The sequence below is a fragment of the Microtus ochrogaster genome, unplaced genomic scaffold (genome assembly GCF_000317375.1).
Source record: "Microtus ochrogaster isolate Prairie Vole_2 unplaced genomic scaffold, MicOch1.0 UNK28, whole genome shotgun sequence".
Lineage (NCBI taxonomy): Eukaryota > Metazoa > Chordata > Mammalia > Rodentia > Cricetidae > Microtus > Microtus ochrogaster.
In genome coordinates this window covers 1,658,821-1,674,223 of record NW_004949126.1, presented here as the reverse complement: position 1 = coordinate 1,674,223, position 15,403 = coordinate 1,658,821, and the positions used below count along the sequence as shown (strand labels likewise).

General features: G+C 44.6%; 1 protein-coding gene across 2 annotated transcripts in view; it reads left to right on the top strand.

Moving 5' to 3' along the window:
• Nucleotides 1–15,403, top strand: part of Galnt7 (polypeptide N-acetylgalactosaminyltransferase 7) — a 125,696-nt gene that overhangs the window by 102,073 nt on the left and 8,220 nt on the right. Inside the window, exons 4-9 of one of the 2 annotated variants that reach the window (XM_005368090.2) lie at nt 1,598–1,728; nt 1,988–2,067; nt 4,222–4,404; nt 6,796–6,913; nt 8,451–8,573; nt 12,261–12,479. In XM_005368090.2, the coding sequence (XP_005368147.1) occupies nt 1,598–1,728; nt 1,988–2,067; nt 4,222–4,404; nt 6,796–6,913; nt 8,451–8,573; nt 12,261–12,479 (854 nt within the window). Of the gene's footprint in view, nt 1–1,597; nt 1,729–1,987; nt 2,068–3,900; nt 4,084–4,221; nt 4,405–6,795; nt 6,914–8,450; nt 8,574–12,260; nt 12,480–15,403 lie in introns of both variants that reach the window. The other variant, XM_005368091.3, reaches the window with a different exon arrangement.

Genomic DNA, 15,403 nt, shown 5'->3' with positions numbered 1-15,403 from the left:
AGTGTGTGTGTGTGTGTGTGTGTGTGAGAGAGAGAGAGAGAGAGAGAGAGAGAGAGAGAGAGAGAGAGAGAGGTCTTAATCCTAAAAACCCATAGGTGTGGGTATCTTGTTAGTAACAACCTCCCTGGTACAGTTACACACATCTACAGTAGTCGTGCTTCAGAGGCAGAGGCAGGGGATCAAGAGTTCAAGTCTAGGAGCAAGAGAGAGGTTAAGAGCACTGGCTGCACTTCCAGAGGACCACAGTGTGACTCCAGGAACCACATAGTCACAACCATTTGGAATTCCAGTCCCAATGAGTAAGATGCTGTCTTCTGGCCTCCTCCATGAAGCAGACACACAAGTGGTGCACAGGCATCTATGCATTTTTCAATGCATACAGTTTTAAAACAATGTTTTAAGAGTTCAGGTCCAGGCAGGTGGTGGTGGTGCATGCGTTTAATCCCAGCACTCAGGAGGCAGAGGCAGGTGGATCTCTGTGAGTTTGAGACCAGCCTGGTCTACAGAGGAAGTTCCAGGACAGCCAGGAATGTTATATAGTCCAGCCTTAGGTAAATGGTAAATTTGAGGCCAGCCTTGGCAATATGACACTCTATCTGGAAACAACAGAAACATTTTAAAAGCCTCCTAAACAAGCAAACTATTAAATAGATGGTCTAACATATCCATTTTACCACCAGCTCATATCTAGATGCAACAACTTTTTGGTGGTTTTTGTACTGATGAGAGCCAGATTTTTAACAATTTTAGGGCAATTTCTATATCCTTGGGAAGCGTCTCAGCGGGATCGGGATTCTAGCTGGTGAGCCAGTTTCCTGGACTTGCGGTGATAAACAAAAGCTGTTATTTTCCGATGGGAAGCCAAGGTGTAAACTTTGCCAATTGTGCCTGGTTTTCACAGCATAGAATTTACTCTCCTAAATTACAAACATGTATGCATATGTGTATGTAATTATAATCATTATAATTTAATTATACACATACCGGTAATGCTAAGCTGGAGACAGAAATGGGTCTTTTGATTGTTCCAGGCTAACTTGGTGGCTAGCCTTCCTCACAGGAGGACTGCAGTTTTCAGTACCTGTTATGGTTGGGGAACGATGGCCCTGAAACAAACTGTTAAGCGGCCTGTGCCCCATGGAGACTCCAGGAAGTCACATGACATTATCAGTCGATTCTGTATCTTCCTGAACCACAGCTTCTTTCAGCTGCAAAATATTGCATATTCTTTTCTTTATAATTTTTAAATCTGACGTTTTCTAAGTTTTAATATTTATTCAAACTTCACAGGGATGCTTGATAAATTTCATAATACCCACTCTTCTGTAACTGACAATTTAGCTTGTAACACATTTTGCCTTCCGTCTTCCTTTTGTGTGATGGCAGAGGGCTGAACGCAAGGCCTCATGAACGCTTCGCACACGGCCTACAGTCGACCGACACCTCCAGCCCTTACGTTCCGTCTTAATAGATTTAGCAGATGGTCTGATCCATATAAGATCAGTTGGCACATCTGTAGCCTGTCTTTGTTTCTTAGGAGAGAAAAATAAAGTTTCTGTGTAAGAGTCTATAATGGGTTTTTTTTTTTAATTCGTAGAACACTTAAAAGAAAAATTGGATGACTACATAAAGCTGTGGAACGGCCTTGTGAAGGTGTTTCGAAATGAGAGAAGAGAAGGCTTAATTCAGGCTCGAAGCATTGGCGCACAGAAGGCTAAGCTTGGACAGGTAGGAAGGGTGTTCTGTTTACAGGGTCTGCACTTCCTTGTTGGTTATCTGAAAAGTTAGATACGCTTTGAATTATCCTTCAGTTTTGTTTTGTTTTGCTTTGTTTTAATTTAAATGAGAATGCGGGTTTGAACAGATAATTGATGTGGCAAAATTGACTAAAATGCTAATTTATATTAGCGCCTAATTGTAATTTGTGTGTGATATGTGATGTACCGTCTGTGAGGAGTATTCTTTCACCCTGCCTCTTTTCTTTAAGGTTTTGATATACCTTGATGCCCACTGTGAGGTGGCAGTTAACTGGTATGCTCCACTTGTAGCCCCCATATCTAAGGACAGGTAACATCACCTTGCTTTTTTTTTTCTTTCCTAGTTAAAAAGTAAACCTTGTCCTAGAAGGACAAACACTATTCTCTCCGTCACCCCCATTCCATCGAGTTTGTCAGCTGTTGTGTGAGACGTGTTTTCCTTGAGCTGTTTGCTTCCTGGGTGGAGCTAGGTGGATGCTTTGGACTGTTCAAACGTAGCCAGCGTGTATTTGGAAAAAGCTAGGTGTCCCCTGGCAAAGTTGTCTTGGCGCTCTGGTGAGACTTTCTCGCAGAGTGATACCAATTGCTCCCTCTATGCTGGGGAAATGCTCTGAAGACTTGAAGAAGCATGCCTTGGAATTAACCCTTTGGGTTTCTTGTGACCTTTTCAATGATCACATTAGATATGGGCCACCTGTAACTCAGGTCAAGCCTCTGGGATCCTATGAAAGCTTCCAGGGTTGGAAATAGATAACTGTGGGAAACAGTCCTCACCATTAGTATAAAGAAATCTCTAAAACCCCAAAAGAGAATTTCAGTCCTTAGTTCCCAAACCTTGGTTGCTTCCTGTCCAGAATTCTATTTCAGAATCCAGGCGAATGCAACATATTCTTGTGACAGTTGGCAGACTTTCTCCTCAGATTTCAGGGGAAGGCCCATCGTAAACACCACACGCGCTGTCTGGCTTTATCTCCACAGCAGCCCTGTGACAGAGATGATTTGCAACACTATGCAAAACCAGCACCAAGCCTAGGAAAAATGAATTTGCCACAAATCTGATATTTAATGAACTGTCAGACTGATCTCTGTGCTTCTCTGCATTCCAACGTTTATTCTAAACTGTGAAAAGAACGTGGCGAGAGGAAAGATAGCTACCCGGGAAGCCAGCTCCTGTCTCCAGGGCAATGTGGAAGTCCTCCCAGGACCAAGGAAGTGGCTTTTCCACAGCTTCCAGCGGGAACTCCGTGTGTCACACAGTGGCCCTCCTCTGAGGTCATGCTCAGGAGAGAAGGAAGCTCTCTTAGATTCCACTTCCCTAGTAGCAAGGCTCTGAGTCCCACAGATCTGTGATCTCCGTGCTCAGCCCTTTCTGATACAATGAACAAGGTCCCAATCATTGTAGTAACAGCTCCGCTAGCATTTCACGAAACCCAAGTGCAAGGGATTTCTCTTTCCTTGTCTCCTGCAAACCTTAGTTCATTCCTAACCCACCTCAACAGGTACTACAGGCTTTTTTTTTTAAGTGAAATAAAATACAGAGCATGAGGTTTTAGTTTGGGTAAGGGAGTTGTTCTGCTTTGTAGTAAAAGGAGGGAAGAAATTTAAGTAAAAACACACAAGGATGTCTTCATAATAACCGCCTCTGGAGGAGCAACGAAAAGTTGAAGCTGTCACAGATGTGTTTTCGGTGGCTGTGCCTACACAAAACCTTGGAGATGTTTCTAATGGAGGACACAGAGAGAAAATGACAGGCAGAAAAATCTCGTAAAGACCACAGAATCACTGTAAGATAGCTGCCTGTAACACCAAATACAAAGGAGAAAGCAGTTAGCAGGCTCAGTGGCGCGTCTCTTTGCCCAGGGTTTCTTGGGACAGCTAGGACAAACTTCCCTTCTCTTCTCCCCTCCTGCTAGCCTTGACTTTCCCAAGACCTTATTTTAGTCTCCGCCCCCATTAGACTGTAGTCTCCGCCCCCATTAGACTGTAGTCTCCGCCCCCATTAAACTGTAGTCTCCGCCCCCATTAGACTGTAGTCTCCCAGTGCAAATGAAACCGAGCACAAAAGAAGCCCACGTAGTTAGGCATGCTGAACTAGTCAGTTTGGGGTTCTTAAATGCGTTTTCATTTTCTGTAAATGTTTCAGAGCTACATGTACTGTGCCTCTAATAGATTACATAGACGGGAATGATTATTCCATTGAACCACAGCAAGGTGGGGATGAAGATGGTTTTGCCAGAGGGGCCTGGGACTGGAGTATGCTATGGAAACGTATTCCACTAAGCCACAAGGAAAAGGCCAAAAGAAAACATAAAACTGAACCTTATCGGTAAAGACTATTACTTTATTTTTCTATGTTGACTGTTTACCTAAGTCCTTTTTTTTTCCTTCCCTATGACCTCGTATAAACATATGGGTCCATACATACGTTTCCATTTGATCTTGCCGCATCATCAATACAACACAGAACCATTTGCACTGTGCCGATTATAGATGTCATAAATGGCAACACATATGCAATTGTACCCCAAGGGGGTGGTGATGAAGATGGGTATGCCCGAGGAGCATGGGATTGGAGTATGCTCTGGAAACGGGTGCCTCTGACTTCTCGCGAGAAGAGACTGAGAAAGACAAAAACTGAACCATATCGGTAATCACTAAATCACTTACCTCCCTCCTTTTCTCTGGTTGCTGCTAACCCATTAACCTCTCACCACGCTGAAAACCCCGCTGTAAGAACTGGAGCTGTCATCTCAGATCCTGACAGCCCTTGGCTCCTTGCAGCTTCAAGGCTTCGAATTCACATTGGCTCCTGTAACAGCTTTTACCCTGAGTGCAAGCCCCACTAATGTGAATTATACGCTTTCATTGGGGAAAAAGTATTGCGAAAGGCGTTAGTAATTTGAAGCATAGCAGGAAAGAAGGAAACAGCCTTTTGCTGCTGTCCTAGGAGACCAAACGGCAGAGTGTTTTCTATAAATTCATACGCCAACTGCTGGCAACTCAAGGCTTGCGGCTTGCACCTTGGAGTCCTGGGTGCAGTATTGACAGTGAGCACACTAGCCGGAGACTTTGGGGTTCTCCCTTTTGTTGTATATGCTAAAGCGCTGGTACTAATTTTGTATCTGTTAAGTGTGAATATGAATACATGGCGTTAGAAAACGTATAGAATCCTTTGTTGCTTGGTTCTCAAAAGAATGCTTGAGTAAAAGAAAGCTCGATCCCCAAATCGGCTTTTGTCCCTTCGTGTGGCTCTTCATATAGAACGATTGTTCCTTTTAATCTTTTAATTGGAACATTTTACAGTCTTTCAACAATGACCCCCAAATGAAATGTTAGTGTGACCCTGTCCATTGTTTGTTTACTGTTTGTTTGTTGATTGATTGATTGATTGATTGATTTGATCCTGCAGTTCTGCTTGCATTCTCTTTCTCCCTGTCCCCCTGCTCATGTCAGAGTTCATTTGGGGACGTGCTTCCGTGTGGTGGATTTGGGCGTGTTGTGATCAGAACACTGAATGGCAAACATGAGGAAATCACAGGACGTCCCGCTTTCACGGGACATCTTCCAAATTTTCATTCAGAAACTTAGGGTTCAGAGCAATCCAGAAATCTGTTGCTGACCTGCTTAAGCCCACAGATCACCTAGGAGGAAAAGAAAGGGTTCGCTGCCTACCTTGGCTTGTCCAGCAGTTCCGTAAAGGCGGGTTTTTAAAGGAAACCAGGAAGGTCTAAGCGGGCTCTGTTTAGTTATCTCACTAGTGAGCGTGTTAAAGCTGCATCTTCAAATATGTGCTGAGCTGCATGGGAATGTATTTGAAGAGCAAACAGGTACAACCATAATGAAATAATGTTGAATGGCAGCTACATAAATATGACATGAATGTGTAACCAGAATGTTCTACTTAGTGATTTCGGCAGCATGTTTTAAGAAGAGCATAAGAGAACAGGTCTTGATATGATTTCCTGTCAGGACTAAAAATATTAGCCCAGCTCTGTCTGCTCAGCGTATGCTTGGTGGCTGCTTACTGTGCACCAGCCTCTATTGTAGAGGGGAGTGACCTTTAAAAAATAGGTTCTCTTGCTGGACATGGTGACGCCTGCTGTTAATCCCAGATCAGGAAGGCAGAGACAGGTGCGTCTCTATTAGCTCAAGGTTAGCCTGGTCTACGTAGAAAGATTTAGGCCAAGCAAAACTATAGAGTGAGGCCACGCCTCAGAAAAATTAATGTATAAATAATTAAAATGAGTTCTTGCGGGATTTCTGCTATGGTGAGTGGTGCGCAGATTACACACACAGCTTTTCAAGGTGGAGCAGTGGGGCTTGGTGAGAGACGAACGTTAGTGTGAGTGAGGAATAAGGAACTGTAACAGTACCGAGTTGTACCCAGCTCTCTAAAGCTGAAGAATCATAGTGCCTTCATTATTGTTTAGTGGCTAGGAGGAATGCCCAGAACGCCATGAAATCAGTCTGCTGTCATTTCTCCAGTAGTGGAAGTGACGTGAAAAGTCATAGACTGGCTTTTCTCTTTCTCCTAGAATGCACTGAACTTAAGATCTGTGAAGAAGCCCAGGGGTGCCGGCTCCTCCCCTATGGCATTCTGCGCTGTGTTTGCAAACTCGGTGAACCCTGCTGTTCCTGGGTGACTTGCACCATTATGGCAGACTACATCATGGTGTATAGTTTCGTTCCTCCTAGAATGACTCACAAATCACTGAAGGAGTAGTTAGTAGAAAGTGTCAGGATGCCCTGTATTTCGGGAGAGAAAGAGAAATTCTTACCTTAATTACGAAGAAATGTTTACTCAACAAAAGAACCAAGGCACCCTCTAGTGGTGAAACCAACACAGTTCTCTAAAGAAGTATTTCAGAAGTTTTGGTAAATTCATGCCGAGAGCAAATTCTTTTATGAAAGATTGACAGTTTCCTTATGTTTGGCCATCAGTCTTCCCTCTTCTGTGCCTTCTTACGCTGTCCTCCCAAAGGTGAAGGGATCCTGGGGCTTTGTTTCTGCAGTTACTGCATGTCGTGTCTTTCCTTAGGTCTCCAGCTATGGCTGGTGGATTATTCGCCATTGAAAGAGAGTTCTTCTTCGAACTCGGTCTCTATGATCCTGGTCTCCAGATCTGGGGTGGTGAAAACTTTGAAATCTCATACAAGGTAACATTTCACTCAAACAAATGCTGTTCTCTAACTAATTTTGGGGGGGGGGTTGTTTGTTTGAGGGGGGCATGTCTGTGTCTATGTAGCTCTGACTGTTCTAGAACTCGATATGTAGACCATAAACTCATAAAGATCCATCTGCTTTTACATGCTAAGTACTGGGACTAAAGGCATGCACCCTCACAGCCTGCCTCATGTTTACTAACTAGTTACCCAATTTGTATGACTTTCAAATAAAGCTAGGGTTTTGTTTTTTTTTTAAAAAAGTGTATATAATGAATTTCTCTAAACTATTGAGAATGCCTCGATAAAGCATAACTCTTAGGATAATAAAGGAAAATGATTCGTTGTCTACCGACATCAGCCCAGAATTACGGCCAACAAGCTTCAGAAATGGAAATAGCCTCTCTCCTGCTCACAGGCTGCCTGTTCGTTGGAACCTTGGTTAATAGTAGCCCTTTGGAGGGCTGCGTGTTGGCTGTCTACTAACCCAACATCCTTGGCCGCTGTAGGACATGGTGATAGAAGACAGGGTACTCACACAGTGACTGACAGCCTCCTGCTGGCAGTGGAGGGGTCCTGCTCAGGGCAACTCCACCTCAGTCCCGCCCTACTTTCAGAGATCGGGAAAAGATTACATTGATCAGATAGATAGCCAATGCTTCTTGCCTTAAATAGTCTGTGTTTTGTATTGTGAGGGTTAGAGTGAGGACAACTCATCCTTGCTATCAAAAAAAAACTTATAGATTAGAAATATTTGTAAATTCATAATATTGTAAATCTAGAAAAAGGCAGAGGCATTCCGTTGGTTGAAGAAAATGCCACCATGATGGAGGTAGACTTTGAGGTAGAAATCAGATGCGTGATTTCACTAAGCAGAGAGAAGCAGAGGCTGAGACAAGTAGGCCTCCTAGGTGTGGAGGATGAGGGTAGACACAGGATGTGAGTGAAGAGCGCATGAGCAAGTGCAGAAGCAGGCCGGCGGAATCAAGAAGCCTGTTTCAGAAAGACACTCAGGGTAAGTGAGCAAGTACAATTAGAACTGTACTAAACAGTTCTTAACGCTGAGTTAAGACATTCCCACTGCCTTGTTCAATAAGCCAGTAGCATGACCCAAAGCTGCAGTAATCTCTTGCTATAAATAAGGATAGAGTTAAGTAGAGAAGAGTTGAAGGTGATGAAGCCAGTTAGGAGGTTATTACAGTAATCACCAAGTAGGAAACAGATTAGCATCAGAAACGACAGGTGATGTTAAGAATGAAGGATTTATGCTACTTTGGAAGGTTATATTGAGGAAGGGCTCCTGGATCTACGTGTCCATAGAAGAGAACTCATTAATTGTAACTTATTATATACATTACCGCTGCCTTCCTTGTTATTGCATGTGTTTCTAAAGTAATTGTTTTAGAATTCGGTTAGCTTAGAACCCATTATGTCTCATTTAAAATTTACATTTACAGAACACACGTCCCGTTATTTTTTTTTCCTTTTTACGTGTCTAACCACTTTCACAATATACACTTTTTCTCGATAGATCTGGCAGTGCGGTGGTAAATTACTCTTCGTCCCTTGTTCTCGTGTTGGACACATCTACCGGCTTGAGGGCTGGCAAGGAAATCCTCCACCCCTATATGTTGGGTCTTCTCCAACTCTCAAGGTGAGGTTTTGTTCTTGTTCTTGTTGTTAAAAGGAGAGAGGGAAGAGAACGAAAATTCTGACCAAGTCACTCTCAGATCATTGGCTGGGGATCTCCGCAATCACGTTGGCTCTTTACCGTAAGCCAAGACTAGACTTGACTCTTCAAAGATCTTACTATTCTTTACTGTTACTCAGTTTAGCCCTGTTCCTTTTCATTTGTGTTTTGACAAAAAAAGAACAAGTGTATTTATGATGTATGACAATATTTGATATGCATACATTGTGGAATGCTTAAAGCCTATTTAGTTTATATACTTCATGACATGCTGGGCTTTAATCAATGTTTTTTTACTAATTGTCGTTAACTCATGTACAGAGATCACCACAACTTGCTTTTCCTATAGTAGGGAGTTTGTGTCTTTGGCCCAAACACCTCCCCAGCCTTCCCCTTTCTGAGCCTCTGGTAACTGCCATTCCACTGTTTCTATACACTGTTTTCTTTCACATCCTACCTGTGAGTGGGCGCACCCATTTCTCTTTCTGTGCCTAGTTTATCTATCTCATTTATCATAAGGTCCTGTGTGTTGTTGCAAATGACAGAATTTTCTTTTTTTAAAGATTGGGCATTCTATTGTGCATATCACATTTTCTTTATTTATATACCAGCTGGCAGACACTTAGGATGATTCCAAATACTAGTCATTCTGCACAGAGATTCGGGCATCTCACTGGTAGACCAAGTCAACATCCTTCAGGATATTTATTCATAGACAACACAGCACTGGGTCACGGAGTTTTTTTTTCTCTCTCTATTTTAATTGTATTTATTATTTATTTTTCTTTTATATGCATTGATGTTTTTTGCCATGGGTGTCAGGTCCCCTGGAACTGAAGTTACAGGCAGTTATGAGCTACCATGTGGGTGCTGGGGGTTGATCCTAGGTCCTCTGGAAGAGCAGTCAGTGCTCTTAACCACTGAGCCATCTCTCCAGCCCCCTATTTTCATTTCAGTGAAGGAGCCTCCATCCTGATTTCCATGACTGTAGTAGTTTGTATTCCTGCCAACAGTTTGAAAGGATTCCCTTGCACCTGTATCCCCAACAGACACACTTCCCTTTTCTCTCTGGACCGTAGCTGTCCTAGCAGATATGAAGTGACGCTGCCTTCTGGCTCTCACGTGCATCCCCTGCGCGGTTAGTGACACTGCATCCTGGCGTGTACCCAGCAGCCGTTTGTCCGCTTTTGAGAAATGTGTGTCGGGTGGTTTGCCCGATTTAAAAATCAGGTTATTTGTACCCTTACTCTTGAGTTGCTTTGTATTTTCCTACATCGTACAATTAGCTCCTTGGCAGGTGTGTGGTTCGCGGGCCCATTCTCTTCTGCAGGCGTGCTTCTTTTGTGCAGCGCTGAGGTTCTTAGTTCACCTTTACCTCATTGGTGTAGTTTGCTTTCCTCGCATGTGCAAAATATGGCAGAAAACTTTTCCTACATTTTTTTCCTAAGAGCTTTTTTTGGGGGGGGGGTCTCACTTTTAAGGCTTTAATCTATTTTGGGTTGCTTTTAGTGTGTCCTTGAAAAGAAGGTCTAATTTTATTCTTCTGCGGGAAGTTAGCCAGAGCTTCCTCAACGCTAGTATTGATGGAGACTGTCTTTTCCCTGCTGTGCGTCCTTGGCACCTTAGGTGAAAATCAGTTGTGTGTGCCTGAATTTATCTCTGGGCTCCCAGCGTCTGTTTCTGTTTTTATTGTTTCTGTTACCATCCTTTGTAGTAGATTTTGAAATCGGGTAGTGTAATGCCCCTGGATCTATTCTTTTTGATCAATATTACATTGGCTGTTATAACCGACTCTTTGCTGGTACCATATGAATTTTAGGGTTGATTTTCCCTTTCTCTCTTCTGTTTTCATTCATCTGTTTAGTGGAGGTGGGGGCACAGGGCCGTATGGTGACATGAGGAGGCTGGAGGTCTGTTTAGTGGAGGTGGGGGGCACAGGGCCGTCTGGTGACATGAGGAGGCTGGAGGTCTGTTTAGTGGAGGTGGGGGACACAGGGCCGTATGGTGACATGAGGAGGCTGGAGGTCAGCTTGCGAGACTCGGTTCTGTCCTTCCACTATGTGGATCCTACCAAGTTCATTCCAGAGACCAGACTTGGTCCTCAGGGCATGGAGGCAAGCGCCTCTCCCGGCTGAGTCATCTCACCAGCCTTGAATCTGTCAGTATCTATGAAAATTATAATGGGTATTTTGTAGATCACTTTGGGGAGTGTGGTGCTACCCAAACAAACAAACAAACAAACAAAAAACTAGTATTCTTGAGGAGCCTCTGATATTTGATATTAGCTCTTCCCATCCACGAGCATGGGATGCTTCCACGCTTTGTCTTTTTTAGATGACTTTCAGTATCTTTAGCTTCCATTGTTAAATTTATTCCTAACGATTTTTCTCTGTTTATTTGGTATGATGACCTTTGCCTGCTTTAATAACTATCTTTTAGCCTAGAAATCAATTTAATCTGAACACTAAATATGCCTACTCTTGATATAAAACAGAGGCCAGTAACTGGTGAACAAACCATACCCAGCCTCCTGGGGCCTTGCCACAGCTGTCACTTTATAGTAGGCCTGAAGAATTGCTGTGGACACAAAACAGATTCCCTGCATCCATGTGTGGTGTGCATGTGTCTGTGTCTGCATGTTCACATGTGTGAGGGTGTACCTGGGCCCAAGACTGACATTGGGAGTCTCCTGCATGGTTTTCCACCTTCACTGAGGCAGGGGCTCCCAATGGAACCTAGAACGTGCCTGTACAGCTGGTCTTAACTAGCCAGCTCACTCCAGGGATCTCTATCCTGTCTTCCTTGAAAGTGCTAGAATTACAGGAAGGCTGCCACTCCCATTTGGCATTTACATGGGTTCTCGAGATCCGAACTCTTGTCTTCATGCTGGAGTGGCCAGTGCTTTATCTACTGAACCATCTCCCCAGCCTGTTACACCCTCCTCTATGGAGAAATTGCTACTGCGTGATGTAGAAGATCGAGGGGACGGGGGAGAGTAAACACCCGTCCAGTCATTCATTCGTGCAAGGATTCACTAATTCTGTCAAGCTCTGCGGGTTAAATTTTTGTCGGTAATGAGAGTGTCAATTTATCTTACTGGTCACTAGCTGTTTTTCCTCCTTGTGAACCACCTGTGGATGATGTACAGTTAATTTGAGGTCACAGTGGAATGATTCTGTTATAGTCATGAAAAGATTAATAGAGTGAGCTGTAGAGCACTTCTTTGTAATGATGGTTGCTAAAATGGGATTTTCCCCATATATGTCAGTACCATGGTTCTAATAGAAAGGAAATGAGATGAGATGGAACACCACTGGCCACCCAGGCTCTCAGAAACCCTCTCTGGGCTTCACTTTCTTCATCTGCTCTCAGAATAAATTGTATTATCTTAGAATTTATGATCTTCCAGCTCAGGGATGTCTGATTTTATGTATCTCACTTTTTAAATGAATATACATGAATGGCATTTCTATACTTGGAAAATGACATATTAGGGTTATTAAATCCCTTCTTTTCATTGTTTAGGAAGTGTCAGGCCCTTTCTAGGTGAGTTCACCATATTTTGGGTTATTCTGCACATGTAAGGTAGGCTGCTTATGCCGTTACAGTTATTTCTACATCTCAAACCGCCTGTGGTTTTTCTTTTCTCAGAATTATGTTCGAGTTGTCGAAGTTTGGTGGGATGAATACAAAGACTACTTCTATGCCAGCCGTCCCGAGTCGAAGGCACTGCCGTACGGGGATATATCGGAGCTCAAGAAGTTCCGGGAGGACCATAACTGTAAGAGTTTCAAATGGTTCATGGAGGAAATAGCCTATGACATCACCGCCCACTACCCTCTGCCGCCCAAAAATGTTGAGTGGGGAGAAGTAAGTATCAGCCAATACTTAGATATCAGAATGTGTATATTTGGACTCGGTGTTTGAAAGAAGGCAGAGAAGAAGGGAAAGGTGCTCATGGAAGCAGAGAATGCGTGCAGAAATGTTTGACTAGAAACCGTTTGGTAGTATACACTATCCTTCTACCAAACCATCAGAGCTGCCCTGACCACGAAGCCACCCTGCCCCCTCCCAGCCATTAGGCACATGGCTTGGGGTGAGACACTCCCGTCTCCAGCACCCACCATGTCCCTGTCTTGGCCGCTTCCAGTGTCACTGCTGCTCTTGTCCTGAGAATCTTTCATCAGAGCCACTCGGGTCTGCCGTCCCCTGGGTCTTCACAGCACCCCACATCCGCCCACCCTCCACGCAGTCCAGTTCTGGGCCTACACCTCCCTGGGCCCCCGTAGGCTACTGCAGAGACCAGTGCAGCGCGACTCACATAGCACTCGTCAGATGAACTGGGCAGCGGGAATAAAGGAAAGCAGAGGCCTTGATCTCGATGGCCATTCCCATTTCTTCCGACTTGCCTCTGCGACATGGTTTCTGGTTGTACTCACACATGCACAGCTCATGCCATCAGTTTCCAGGATTGTGTGTCTTTGTTAATGTGTACATTCAGTGAACATTGACCGAGGGCCTGGCGTGTGCCAGTCATTCTTCTGGGCAAAATCAGACAAGCCCCCTTTCTTCAAAATCTTGTATGCTGGTGGGGGTGGGGAGAGAGACCAGAGCCATTGAGGGAAGCAGAGAGCATGATGAGATGACAGTGAGTACAAAGGAAGCTAGATGAGGGGCCATCTTGAGGGAGCTTCCTGAGGCTGTGACCATGAAAGAAAGAGCGCCACAAACAAAGAAAAGGGTGAAGTCAAAGTTAGGAAATTCCTTCAGTTCTCTTTCTATTGCTGGACTATGGCAACTCGTCAAAGAGGATTTGTTTGGGCTTATGGTTCTAAGGAAAGAGGATTTGTTTGGGCTTATGGTTCTAAGGGCTGCGAGTCCATCAAAACGAGCAGGGATATCAACGAGTTTGACGGCTGGAGTAGCAAGTTGACAGCTCGTGTCTTGAACTGTGAGCTCAAAGCAGAGAGAGAGCTGGAAATGGAGTGTCATCTCTTGAAGCCCACCTCCAGTGACGTACTTCCTCCCAAGCCTCTCTAAACAGTGCCACCCCTGGGGACAGAGCGCTCATATATGAGCCTCTGGGGAGCATGCCCATTCAAACCACCACAAAAATCCATTGTCCGTTTGAGAAACAGACTAGAAGAAATGGGGTGAGGTGGAATGGCAGACGTGGGACGTGGGGAGGCTCTCATCCTGAAGATGGAGAAAGGCCCATGGAGGATTTAAAACAGAAGGGCCATGAGATTTGGTTTGTGTTTTAGTTTGAATTGCCTGCTGGGAGCGTTTGGAATAGAAGTCAGGAGGGGAAGGGCAGTTCTAGTGAAACAGAGTGAGGTGGAGCGCATGGGACACATTTGAGGGGCACACTTACAGGCGTAGGGACATCACGGGGAAGGCTAATGTGTGAAAGACGAGGGCTGGGACCGTGTAGCTCTCTGATTAGAGGCGGCTGCGATTGTGAGCCCGGGACACAGTGAGTGTGGAGGTGTTGAGGAACAGCACTCTGCCTGCTGGAGGTGGTGTGCACACAGGATCCCTTCTAGACTGCCAGGTTCAGTGGTCAGCTGCTGCTGATTGACAGTCTTAACCTGAAACCCAGAAAAGAGGCCTCTCTGGCGGTGAACATCTGGAGCCCATTGGTCTGTAGCTTGAGGACACCGCAGCCCTACAGGGAGAAATATAGGCCATTTGTAAATCTGAATTGTTCTGAGTTTGGGAAGGAAAAGGGGGCACACAGAGGCCATGAAACTACTGCCTGTGTGTTACTTGTTTGGATGCCATTTTCTTTTTTCTGTGCTCTTATTTCATCTTCCCTGTTACAGCAAACTACCTAGTAACCCACTAGTAAATAATGAATTGGGGGAGTCTAGACCAGAGTTAGTTACATTTTAATCTCCCAAGAGCCCTTTGTGTGGAAGGAAGGAATTCTCCTTTGACCTTACCCAATCGGCTGGCTTTAAACACATCTTTATACAAATGACTATTAGATTACGTCATCAACTCAACCCTCCCTCCCAGAGCCTAGATAAATCATTTTGAACTCATCTCAATACATGAATTTGAAATTGAACTCCTTTCTCTCTCTCTCTCTCTCCAGCCCATCTTGGTTCATTGCTCGTACCAAAACCTGAGTAGTCCTCTTTGAATCTTTTTCTCGCATTTTCATCGGTTTCAGAACCCAGCCCTTCTTTTCCTTGATTGACTGAGTCTCCATCACCTCTCAGCAAAACTAACTCGCTCTTACCACAGCCGGTTCTAAACACAGCAAGCAATCAGTGTAGCTTAGGAAGTCCAAGTCAAGTCTAATCACCTCTCCTCAAAAAAACGCACAGTGGCGCCCAGTTGCTGGGGTGAAGGCACAGCCCTTTCTGGCGGCCGCGAGACCCTCATTCCTCTCTCGCCTCACCCGCTCCTGCTTGTCTCGCTCCACTTCAGCCCCACATCACACCTACTGCTCACCATCCCTCTGCCCACAGTGCCTTCCTGAGGACATCTGCATCCGTGACTAACACAGACCTCTTTCAAGTTTATCCACCCATGTCTGTGATGAGCTCTCCCCTGGAGCACTTCCAACTCCCTAGCCCCTTTCTCCCTACACACCCCCATGGCCTGCATTATTTACTAACATGGCAGGTATCATATTTGTCCATCACATGTTTTGCTTCTCTTCTGCCTTGTCTTTTGCTGTAAACTGTGAGTTTACTGAAACAGCTGTATTTATTTTGTTCGCTTACATATCAGAGACGGTAGCATGCCCACCACGTGGTAGATACCTGCCTAGTATTTCATGG